The following is a 13,338-nucleotide window of genomic DNA, read 5'->3' as shown; positions in this document are numbered from 1 at the left end:
AAGGAACTGTGCACTTTTTTTGAAAAGTGTCTCGAATTCTGGTGGGGACGGATACTCAGTTCCCTACTCTACTTGTAAGTGCACTACACTGGATGTAAATAAGAATGGAGTGATTTGGGATTTAGCCCTGTGTGTGTGTGTACACACACACTATTTGTAAGTACACTATGTAGGAAACAAGGTGTTAAAATGGAGTGATTTGGGATTCATCCCTTTACTCTCCCTGCAAGTGCACTACACAAGTTGTGAAATAAGTGCTTTTGTGCACCTTAGGAAGTACACTATATATCTAGTGGGAGTCATTTGGGAGGAAACTAGTGGCAATCGGCTGGATGTTCCCTAAGTAGGGCCTTTACATGAGGTGTAAAATAACAGCCCAATATACTGTGTTCAGAAAGGAGTTATTTGGAATTCAGCTCCATGTTCCCTATGTAGGGGGACTATATGGACTGTGAAATAAGGGCTTTTGCTCCTTAAGCAGTACAGCATGTCTAGTGGAAAGTAATTTGGGATACCCCACTCCCTACAGAAGTGAACTGCATGCATAGGGTCTGGCTTAATGGCTTAGAGAAGAACTGCTTAACATCTGGCAGTTCACTCCAGAGAACTCTTCCCCCAACATCACGAATACGGAAAGTTTTCTTAAGGAAATTTTAATTGGAAGAGTGGCGGTGCTCAATAGGACATGGAGGGGTAAGCAGGCCGGTGCGCTCGTGAAACTCCATATGCGGGGTTTTGGAACTCCGCTTCCATCAGTCCATCTGGCGAGTCTTTGCTCCCTGTCCAACAAAATGGATGAGCTGCTTCTTCTCAACAGGATGAACAAGGACTTTGCATGTTCTACTGCCCTTTGTTTCACTGACACCTGGCTTCGTGGTTCAATCCCTGACAGTGGTCTACTGCTCCAGTGTTTTCACTTCTACCGAGCGGATCGCATAGCAGAACTATCGGGAGGGGAAGAGAGGCGGTGGAATTTTGCTTCTGTGTAAATGAAGGTCGGTGGACAAATGTCACCGTGCTTAGTCAATACTGCAGCCTGAATTTGGAGTTCCTATTCCTAAATTACAAGCCATTTTATTCACCACAGGAGTTTTCCTCCTTCATCCTGGTTGGTGTTTACATCCCAGGCCAGCGTGGATGATGCTCTGCAAACCCAGCTGGGAACAAAAAAACACAGATGCACGTTTCATAATTCTTGGGGACTTTAATAGGGCACAATTGTATACAGCATATTAACTGTCCCACCAGAGATAATACCATCCTGGATCAATGCTACACAGCTTTAAAGAATGCATATTGCTCTGTTCCCTGGCGGAGCTATGGGGCTCTCTGAGCCCTGCTTAGTCCATCTCATCTCATCCCAACTTACAGGCAGAAATTAAAATCTGCAAAACCTGTGGTGAAAACTGTGAAGAAATGGACCAGCAAGGCAAAACATGAACTGCAAGACTGTTTTGACTGGACTGATGGGAGTGTTTGTGAAGCTGCAACTGACAGCTTGGACAAACTGACAGACACTGTGTGACATCTTATATCAGCTTCTGTGAAGACATTTGTGTACCAACCAAGACCTACTGCACTTACAACAATAATAAACCATGGTTTGCATCCAGACAAAGGCAACTCTGACAGGCCAAAGAAAATGCCTACAGAAGTGAGGACAGGGCCTGGTACAAGCAGGCCAGAAACACACACATGGCCCTTTTCCACTACCCTTTTTCAGCTCGCTTCAGCTCACTTCAGCCCGACACGGCTCGCGTTTCAAGTATCTAAGAACACCACGACTCGGCTCGCTTCAGCCCTGCTCAGCCCCCAAAACTCGCACGGTTTTGGAGTGGGGCTGAAGCGAGCCAAACCGAGCTGAGTGAGGCTAGGGGCGTGAGGAGACACTCCCCTGTGCACTGATTGGTGAGGAGGAGTGTCCTCACATGCCCACACACGCCCCGCGAGCACGCTGAGATCTGTAAACCCGGAAGAAGGAGAATTATGAATTACAAGAATTATGAAGCCTTATGCGCCTCGCCTCATCTATACGCTCTTGCCAGTATCTGTTGGCGTTGTCGGTGACAACAAGCCACAGCACCAAGACCAGCAACACTAACGACACCATGTCCTCCATGTTTATTGTTTACTCTCTGGGTTGTGAGACTACCGCTTAAAAGCTCACTGATGTCACTGTTTGCGCCGCATAACGACATCACCTGACGTCCACCCACTTTCGCTAACTCCACCCAATGTGTCCACCCACTTCCAGCCAGCACGGTTCAGCGCGGTTGTAGTCGAAATGCAACTCCAACAGCCCCGCTCAGCTCGACTCAGCCCAACTCAGCACGGCACGGCTCAGCCCAACTCAGCCGCATTGGTAGTGGAAAAGCGGCATTACTCAGGAAATCTGAGGAGCTGAGGGAAGCTACACTGAAAAGCTGAAAAACAGGTTTTCAGCCAGTGACTCTGCATCAGTATGGAGAGGCCTGCAGGACACCACCGACTCCAGGAGACCATCCCCCCTGCTGAGAAAACCGATGACCTAAATGCCTTCTACTGCAGGTTTGAGGAGAACACATTAACACCTCTCACCCATCCCAGCCCATCAACAACAGCCCTTATCCACACCCTTGGCAACCCCCCATCGCTCTCCCCTGATGCTAAGGCTGCACTCAAGGTGTATGAAGAGGATGTGAGATGGCTCTTCCAGAGTCAGAAAATCAGGAAAGCGCCAGGCACAGTCACCCCCTCCTGTCTTAAAGCCTCTGCTAACCAACTGGCTCCAATCTTTTCGCAGATCTTCAACAGATCCTTCGAGCTGTGTCAGGTCCCCTCCTGCTTCAAGCGCTCCACCATCATTCCAGTCCCCAAGAAACCCTCTGTCCATCACAGGACTAAATGACTCCAGGCCTGTCGCTCTGACGTCTGTGGTCACGAAGTCCTTTGAATGACTGACTAGTGTTGGCCCACCTGAAGAGCATTACAGGTCACCTGCCTGGCCCCCTGCAGTTTGCTTACAGGGCAAACAGGTCAGTGAATGATGCAGTCAGTGTGGAACTGCACTACATCCTGTAACATCTTGACTGCCCAGGCACTTATGCAAGAATCCTGTTCGGAGACTTCAGCTCAGCGTTCAACACCGTAATTCCAGAAATCCTCTCCTCCAAACTGTCCCAGCTCGGTGTCTCACCTGCCATATGTTAGTGGATCACCAACTTCCTGACAGGCAGGGAACAGCAAGTAAGGCTGGGGGAGGTCACTTCTGGTATGCGGTTCATCGGTACTGGTGCTCCTCAGGGATGTGTCCTCTCACCACTGCTCTTCTCCCTTTACACCAATGACTTGCACCTCCCTGGACCCAAATGTAAAACTCCTGAAATTTGCAGATGAAACTATGGTCATAGGCCTCATCCAAGATGGTGACAAGTCTGCATACAGGCAGGAGGTCGAACAGTTGGTGCTGTGGTGCAGTCAGAATAACTTGGAGCTAAATATTCTCAAGCTAGTGGAGATGATGGTGGACTTTGGGGGAAGCCATGGCAAAATGGTTAGAGAAACAGCTTTGGGACCAAAAATTTGCTGGTTTGATTCCCTGAACCAGCAGGACTGGCTCAAGTGCCCTTAAGCAAGGTGCCTAACCCCCAACTTCTCCGGCAAGAGTGGTGGTGTACCTTGTGTCTGATTTAGCCAGAGAAAAACTGATGTGATCATCAGTTCAGGCAAGAACCCAGCCATAACTAAAACTGACCAACTAATAGTGGACTTCAGGAGACACCCCTCTGCGATGCTCCCCCTCACAATATCCAACAGTCCTCTGTCAACCATGGAGACCTTCAAGTTCCTGGGAACTACCATCTCACAAGACTTGAAATGGGACTCCGACATCAACTCCATCCTTTAAAAAGCCCAGCAGAGGATGTACGTTCTGCAGCAATTCAAGAAGTCTGGTCTGTCATGGGAGCTGCTGATGATACAGTTCTACACCACTGTCATCAAATCTGTCCTGTGCACTTCCATCACAGTCTGATTCGGAGCAGCCACAAAACAGGACAAGAAGTGAACAGTAATGACAGCAGAAAGGATCATTGGAGTTCCCCTGCCCAGCCTCCAGAATTTGTACATTTCCCGAACCAGGAAGCGGCCAGGGAAAATCATTAAGGTCTCCTCACACCCTGATCTCATCCTTTTCCAACTCCTCTCCTCCAGCAGGCACTATAGAGCACTGCGAACCAGAACCACCACATGTAAGAGCTGCTTGTCTGTGAAGATTCTCAGTCATCCAGGTCATAGTAAACTGTGGGTGGTTAAAGAGAGCAACTGGACTTGCTTGAAGATTCTTGAAGATGTTTCACTTCTCATCCAAAAGGCTTCTTCAGTTCTGTCTGACTAATAGGGAGTATCAGGTATTTATCCTCTCATGGACGAAATGTTATCCTAAGGTGTTGTTAAGTCATCTTGTTGGTGTGGGTCACTGGGGACTGGGTGTGAACGCCCTAGAGAGTCGTTGGGGTGATCAATGATTGTTGGTTCTCTCTGTCCTCCTGTGAGTCACTGAAAACAGCTGGGTTTTGGTGTGCATTCAGTTGTCTGGGAAGTGTGCCAAGGACTGCATTGTAGGTGGCTGATAAATGATGTCTTAGGCCCTGTCCACACGGCAACGGATTCAGGTGAATCCAATACAATTGTTTATCGTTTCGGCCTGGTGTCCACACGGCACCGGCGTTTTGGGTGCCCCAAAACGCAATCTTTTGAGAACGGGTTCCAGAGTGGAAAGATCTGGCAACGTTGCCGTTGCGAAGTCGTCTGGATGAGTAGAACGGATTTGTTTACGATGACGTCACAACCACATGACTGTGAGTGCTTCACGCCGGGTAGAAGTGTAACGAACTCGATGCGAGTTGGCAACAAATCCTATAACTTGGTTCATGAAACGTGCTTACAAAATATTTTCACTGTGAATATTTGTGTAATGGTGCAAAGTGAGAGAGTGAGTCAATCCCGCCAGCAAAAATAGGGAAAAAAAGGAGCGATCTCACCTCTTCAGATGTTGGTTTAAGTCCTACAATACATTCCTCAAAAAGGGCGTAGAAGAACAAATTAATCCATCAACGTGTAGCATTCAATTTATTCCGGACCATTAAAGACGCCGCCTTCCGCGTAGAATCATACGTCATCCTCGCCGCCATATTGGATGGGTCAAAGCGGAGAATAAAGATGCCTCATTCATGTGCTGCGTTTAACTGTACCAACAGGTTTGCCATCCAAACGAGATCACATGGGATTACCTTTCACAGGTGAGACTGGAAAAATACTTTTCATTGTATTTGGTCATTATAATGTAATTTTACGAACAGATTTTTCTGACTTTGTGGCTAATATGAAGTCTCGCGCATAATAGTTTATGCGCATGCGTCCTTACTTCTATTGTTCTGGTGTCTCCGAAGGGACTGTCTTACAGTGCCCCTAGAGGTGTGGCATGTGTATTGCATCGTTTTCAGCAAGCGTTGCGTTGCCATATGGACCTGATGTTTTACTGATCGTTGCCCATATGGACGCGATATTTTTTTAAATAAATCTCGTTGCCGTTGTCGTGTGGATGTAACCTTAGACCACCACCTCTGTTCAGTGATGGCTGTTCCAGGTTGACAAAAATGGCTTCTTTAACTCCTCGCTCATACCAACAATCCTCTCTGGCTAGAATGCGTACATTGCAATCCTGAAACGAGTGTCCTTTGTTGTTTAGATGAAGATGGACAGCAGAGTCCTGGCCTGAGTGGATATCAACATCAATTTCACTCGGGAGGACGTCAGTGGGAATAATCTAGCCTTCTTGGATTGTGATGTACACATTAGACAAGACAGATGCCTTAGCATCGAGGTTTACCTGAAACCCACACACAGACCAGTAACTACTCTTCAACTCTCACCACCCACTGGAACACAAATTGGAGGTCATTAGGACCTTGCAATGCAGGGCTCAGAACATTCCGACAACGGTAGAGGGAAAAGAGAAGGAGCAGAATCACATCAAGAAAGCACTTCAGAACTGTGGGTATCCCAACTGGGCCTTTTTCAAGAGCAGAAAAAGGAACGTAACGGACAAGGAGGATAACAGGAACAAACGCAAGAACATTGTCATTCCCTACATTTCTGGGCTATCAGAGAAACTCAGGAGGATCTTCTACAAACACAACATTCTGGTACATTTCAGACCCAGTAACACCCTGAAGCAGAAACTGGTCCACCCTAAGGACAATAGCCAGACACAAACAGGACAACGTAGTGTATGCAATTCAGTGCAGTGAGGAATGCACTGAATCGTATATTGGGGAAACAAAACAACCGCTTCACAGGCGCATGGCTCAACACAGGAGAGCCAGTTCTTTAGGCCAGGACTCTGCTGTCTACCTTCATCTTAACAACAAAGGACACTCATTTCAGGATTGCAACGTACGCATTCTAGCCAGAGATGATCGTTGGTATGAGCGAGGAGTTCACGAAGCCATTTTTGTCAACCTGGAAGGGCCATCACTAAACAGAGGTGGTGGTCTAAGACATCATGTATCAGCCACCTACAATGCAGTCCTTGGCACACTTCCCAGACAACTGAATGCACACCAAAACCCAGCTGTTTTCAGTGACTCACAGGAGGACGGAGAGAACCAACGATCCTTTGATTACCCCAATGACCCTCTAGGCCAGGGGTGGCCAACCAGTTGGAGACCAAGAGCCACATTTTTTACTGTATTACCGCAAAGAGCCACATCATACACATGGGCACACGAACATCACCCATCCCTTCCCCTCTCTCTCTCTCACACACACACACACACACACACGCACGCACACCTCTGCTCAGCCAGATTAATAGTAAATGTCACACGCCAACATGAGAGAAATTTACTCCTTCAGTCAGTACTAATACCACAGGCCAGTCATTTACAGCAATCAATATTGTGTGCACTTACTATGCATGTTGCTTAGTGGGACTTCTGACATTCCTTGCCTTGAACAATCCTCTTCAAATCTGGCTTGTATTCCGTCGTTGCCACTCGAAGCAGTTCTTTCACATGGGTGTCAGTCAGAACAGAACGATGCTTTGACTTCACGTGTTTCATGGTAGAGAACACAGACTCGCAGACGTATGTTGACCCAAACATTGACAGTATCTTAAGCGCAGCCTGTTTCACATTCGGGTATTTTTCCAATGGCACACTTTTCCAAAACTCAATGGTGCCTTCCCTCAAAACAGGTTTCAGTTGGTCTTCCTCACGAAGATCGATCATCTCCAACTCAGCCGCAGCCTCATCTGTGACAAGCGGGGCTTTCAAACAGTCCATCTCCGCATTGAATGGGTCGACGAGGAACGTAATCTGTGGCCTTTTCAGTTGTATATCACGTAACCGGGTTACAAAGCTTTCGTGCAGGTTTTCAATTAGTGTTGCATATCTGGCTCCTTGCTTATTCAGGGAGGCGGGAAGCTTTGAAATGAGCTAATGATGACTGACATATAAGGCAGAATGGCTTGCCATTACGTTCAACAAAAAGTATAAACTCTCACACTCTGTTAAAAATGTCCTATGTTTGTCTTCATATTTTCGTTTTGCTGTGCATTTTTTCATTGCCATTTTGGGAGGCTACTTGACACAAGATACACCTTGCCCAAAAACTTAGCGATTATCTCACGCACATGCGCATTTGACATGACCTGAAAATACCGTAATATGCCCAAGCAAAGCGAAGATGCATTTGACGAAAATACCATACTGAACTCAAGCAAAGCGCACACGCACATAAAAAAAAAAAACACAAACTTTGAGATGAACGTAAGAGCCGCATGCGGCTCGCGAGCCGTGGGTTGGCCACCCAAGCTCTAGGCCGTTCACACCCAGCCCCCAGTGACCCACACCAACAGGATGACTTAACGACACCTTAGGATTACTTTTCATCCATGAGAGGATAAATACCTGATACTCCCTATTAGTCAGACAGAACCGAAGAAGCCTTTCGGATGAGAAGTGAAACATCTTCAAGCAAGTACAGTTGCTCTCTTTTACCACCCACAGTAAGAGCAGCTTCTTTCTCTGTACCATCAACGTCATAAATATCTGACCTGAACCACTTTGCCATTTTACAATTGTACCTCACTGCACTCTGTGGACTGACTGTCAGGCATATTGTGTCTTGTCTGTAAATCCTGCGTATTGTCTGTATATGGTGTACTGTACTGTTTGTATCGTTGATAGCATGCATATTTCTAATGTATACTGTATATTATAGATATTGTTGGGGCAGTACAGTGGTGTAGTGGTGAGCAGTTTCACCTCACAGCAAGAAGGTTCCGGGTTCGAACCTTCGGTCAACGGGGGTCCTTTCGGTGTGGAGTTTGTATGTCCTTGTCGTGTCTCTGTAGGTTTCCTCCGGGTGCTCCAGTTTCCATCACAGTCCAAAGACATGCAGGTTAGGTAAAATACTCCATCACTGGGGTTGTACAAGAACCAAGCCTGGATGGACTGGGGAGGGTTGCGTCAGGAAGGGCATCCGGTGTAAAACCGATGCTAAATCAAATATGCGGAATAAATCCGCAGTGGTGACCCTGAACGTACAGGAGGAAGAAGAAATTATAGATATTTTTTGCCTAATATATAGTATATTACTGTTTTATTTAGATTACAGATACTGTAAAATACATATTTTAGTGTATAATGTAGGTATTGTGTATATAATAGTATAGATTGCATGTTTATTATATTGTGTAATGTATATTACATATACATAGATATCAGTGTTTTCCCCAGGAAAAAAATTAAAGCCCTAAATTCTGGCATGATAATACGCAGACAATTGAGCGCCGAAGGTGTGAAGCGAAACTGGGGGGGCGGCATGCCCCCCCGTAAAATTTTTTGAAAATAGATGCTCTCGGGTGCATTTTCAGGGTCTCTGAGAGGTTTTAGATACATGATAATTGGGTAGATTTTACCAGTGTTTCAATGATTTTTGACCTAAATAGTATTAATGTGTACATATTTGAAATTTCACCTTAAAGTTCAACATGCAAGTTACACTGTTTTGTTATAGATTCCTTAGACTGAAAATCTACGGGGATCCCTTAATTATCTATGATCAAGTAGTGTTGTAACAAAAATGTGCATGAAAATATGAACAGTGGTTTGCTCCATCTTCTGCAACCCAATGAAGAGAATCGATCATCATGACCTCCTGTTGATCACAAAGGGATCTGAACCTAAGAACTGCCACCTTAAAATAAGTTGCTGTATTACTATAACTGTAATGATTTAGATTGTTTCTGATGGAATTACCATAATGTATGTATAACTAAGATGAACTGAAAAGAAAAGTAAGGCAACTGCATATTATAAAGTTTAAATTTTGGCACTTCATTAAATGGGCTAGATTAAAATTAAAACATATTTAAAGGAAAAGAAGACTTAATTCATACATTTAAGTTTGCAGAAAGATTATGTACTTATAAACACATTCATGAATGATAATAGACGAGGTCAAACTTTTGTGATTAAAATCAGTCGGCTTTGCCCGTCTGGTGGGGGACGACATCGGCAGCCAATGAGATCGCTTATAGTGAATTGGAAAATTCCAGTATGTCTGACGTTTTCTTTCAATATTTTTATTGGATGGTTTGAACACGTGATCTTGACGTAGCCAACAGATTACAGTTTGTTTACATCGTACCACGCGGACATGTTACTTTGACAGAATCAACACAAACATTGGGGAAAAAAAAGACCGCTTGTTTAACACAAATATCAGTCAGTATGTAAATGTATCTGTTATTTGCGCTCCTATGTATCTAGTTACTTGTGGGTAGGAAATTTAACGTATCGGTATAAATCTAAGCGTATCAGATTTTAACTAAAGCGACTAAGCGTATCGGCAGGCAGAGCGAGCGTATCGGGCCCGATACGCTAAAACGCTTTGGGGAAACCCATGAGATATGCATATAATCGCACTTTTTTTTTTCTTCTTCTTCTGTATTGTTGGAGGGACACCAACCGCTGGAACCAAATTCCTTGTGTGTGTCAACATACTGGGCCAATAAACATGATTCTGATTGACAGAGTAGCTATTTCTAGCTGCTTGTATTTAAACATTCGTGTCTATGTACTGTAGTGCACTTCACAAGGTGTCGAAGCCCCTGTTAGTGCACTTAGGGACGAGGGACCGAGATGTGCACACTGAAGTCTCCTATAAAATCTGGAGAGCTCAGAACCTATTCCCTGCTGAAGAGACGAGTGAAGCCATCTGGCCACCATCTTGCCACTCGCATTTGGTTCGTGTTAAACCGTCGTATCCGATCAAATTTGCCCGAAGAAAAGTATCTCTTGACTTTTATAAGAGAAAAACGGAAATAATTATAGTAGTAAAAGAGCCGTAAGGGGGAAAAAAGATTAGAGACTGGAAAAGAAAAACGGTAACCGTGAAGGGGAGTGCTATACTATTTTTCTCTTCTAGTCCAGTCTCTGATTAATTATTTTTTTTCCCCGAACGGCTCTTTTACTACTATAATTATTTCAGGTTTTCTCTTATAAAAGTCAGGAGATACTCGAGCTGTCGGCACTCAGACTGTGGTTATTCAGAACTTGAACCGCACTGTGGATACCATCTTGGAGAAGCTGTTGGCTTTGCAAAGGGAAATGGATCGAGACCAGACTGGACAAGCAGGGTAGTCATGAAAATAATGCGTCTACTCGTCCCAAGATCAAACAAATTCCAATCTTATCTTCGGCTCCCTCAGCCTTGGCCAAGGCCGTTGCTGGGAAAACAACTCCCCCTGAAGATCACTGCAGTCAGACTCTCTCTGTATTCTTCCCCCCACTTCCCATGGTCGCCGTTTTTACCCCCAGTGTGACAAGCGGGTAAGCGCCGTCTGGCTGCAGGACCGGACTGCGCTGGGTTACCTATACCTCTGCCCCCTCGAGTCCTGAGTTTTCATGTTGTAAAGCGTAGTGTGTTTTGTGCTTGTGTTTTTTTAATATTCCCACACTGTACTTCTCACAGAAGCATAGTGTAGGGGTTGTTTTTTTCCTCCTCCTCTCCCCTCATGTTATTCTGTATTTTTCATCCCTGTATCAAATGTATGTATATGTATGGACGGGTTGACGGCTAATTTCGCTGGTATGTGACTAGTGACAATAAAGGGTTCATTCATCTCATCTCATTATCTCTAGCCACTTTATCCTGTCCTACAGGGTCGCAGGCAAGCTGGATCCTATCCCAGCTGACTACGGGCGAAAGGCGGGGTACACCCTGGACAAGTCGCCAGGTCGTCACAGGGCTGACACATAGACAACCATTCACACTCACATTCACACCTACGGTCAATTTAGAGTCGCCAGTTAACCTAACCTGCATGTCTTTGGACTGTGGGGGAAACCAGAGCACACCCACGCTAACCACTACACCACCGTGCCGCCCAGGGTTCATTCATTCTTCGGGCAAATTTGATCAGATACACAGTTAAGCCAAATCCACGCGATGAGAGTGGTAAGATGGCGGCTAGATAGCTTCACTCTGACGAGCCGTCCAGATTTTAGACAGAGCTCAGTGGAGCTGCCGTCTCTGAGTCTCCTTAACGAGTGGTTCTGTAGTGTGCCTGAATAAATTTCACTGAATACAAACCTTACGTTTGGATAAATTCTATCAAGTTAAGTTTTTCTCATTTATCTAATTACTTATGAAACTCGTGTTGCATTTTTTTGTGGTTTTAGATTTTTTTTTTTTTAATATCTCGCTTGTTACCGATTTTCAAACAGGCGTTTATCGTAGTCACTCCTGTCGCGGTTGAATCCAAATAAGTGACGTAGGGCACTAGGTAGGTTTCAGAACGCCTTGAGGATGCACGCTTATTAGGGATCCTGTGCAATGAATCGCAAGGGCGTTTGAAACACGGCCTGATTGTGGATTTGTACCGAGCTTCGATAATACAACATTATTCCTGCGTGAAGGCGAGTGGAAGATGGCGGACGTGTTGAGTGTGTTGCGACAGTACAACATCCAGAAGAAGGAGATCATCGCAAAAGGCGATGAAGTTATTTTCGGGGAGTTTTCTTGGCCGAAAAATGTCAAAACGAACTATGTCATCTGGGGGTAAGTCAGGCTTTAGAGATCTCTATACGCGTAGCTGTTTGCTTGACCTGGCTAACTGGCTACATGACGAGCTTGCAAGTTTTGCATTGAGCACATCCGATAAAAGTGCACGAAAGTTTTTATTTTTAAATCCGACGCTCTTTAGGAATGAATTCGGCATGTTTATCGGTCACGTTAAACACATTGACTTATTAAACAGATTGACTTATTCGGTCAGAGTCAGAAACAAATATAAGATCTAGTATGGACTTTGTTGTTTTAGTCACCCTTGTAGGCTTATCTATAATTTGTTTTAGACCACATGGTAAATGCTTTGTACCATTTTGCAGGGTCATGTGGTCTAAAACAAATTATAAGTGATCATTTTATCACATATATTGTACCCGGAAATTAAAAAAGGGTCAACCTATCAATAAGCATAATGGTGTACTGTACGCATGCGTTCTCTCAAAAACTATTCTAAAGAGGTTCTGCATCAGGTCCTCGGTACAGCAAACTATACTAGACTGCAATGATGTAGACAAGGCTTGGCTATTGTTTAAAACTACATTCACATTGATTTTAGACTCCATTCAAAGAGGTCAGAGTAAAACAAAGAACTGAACCTTGGATGTCTGGGGAAATAATTGAACTGATTAGGAAAAGAGAGAAATGTTTAGGGGCAATTCCATGTAAATGTCAACCTCACCATGCAAAAATAAAGCAACATGTAATACATCAAAACCACTCCCAGAGATATCACCTAGGCCTGTATTTTACAGATGTGAATAAGTTGAACCAATTTGTAACCAACCTAATATGTCACTGTCAGTCTTTCTTTCTTATAATGTAAACCCCAAGCTAAAATCAACTTTGATCATGTACAATTCTATATTATTGCCACAAGCCACAGAAATGTATGCTAAAATCCACAAAACAATAGCCATCCTAAATATTATTTAAGAACTTTGATAGTTTTAGCTGATATTTAGAGAGTTTTTCAAAGGGTTATGGTGGTTAAATTGCTGATTTTCTAAACATATGCCATGTCTATTTCAGACGCGTCACATCCGTAACGGAATTTCGTCACATCCATAACGCTGACTTTTCCTTCCGAAACTCTGCATGAAATACAAAATATTTTAAACAAAGGTTTTTTAATATTCACCTTGGACCCCTCTATCAAACGGATATCTCTATTTCGACATTAGGTTTACAATTTCACAGAGTTTGATAAAAATGTACAGT

The 13,338-nt window shown here is 44.4% G+C and overlaps 1 protein-coding gene across 1 annotated transcript in view; it reads left to right on the top strand.

Annotated features, from left to right (window-relative positions):
- The first annotated feature begins 11,946 nt into the window (after positions 1-11,946).
- Positions 11,947-13,338, top strand: part of cdc73 (cell division cycle 73, Paf1/RNA polymerase II complex component, homolog (S. cerevisiae)) — a 104,826-nt gene continuing 103,434 nt past the window's right edge. Inside the window, exon 1 of the mRNA XM_060928484.1 lies at positions 11,947-12,111. Within this exon, the coding sequence (XP_060784467.1) occupies positions 11,981-12,111 (131 nt within the window). The 5' untranslated portion in view covers positions 11,947-11,980. The remainder of the gene's footprint in view (positions 12,112-13,338) is intronic.

Source organism: Neoarius graeffei, chromosome 1, assembly GCF_027579695.1.
Source record: "Neoarius graeffei isolate fNeoGra1 chromosome 1, fNeoGra1.pri, whole genome shotgun sequence".
In the NCBI taxonomy this organism is placed as follows: domain Eukaryota; kingdom Metazoa; phylum Chordata; class Actinopteri; order Siluriformes; family Ariidae; genus Neoarius; species Neoarius graeffei.
This window is presented reverse-complemented; position numbering and strand designations above follow the sequence as displayed.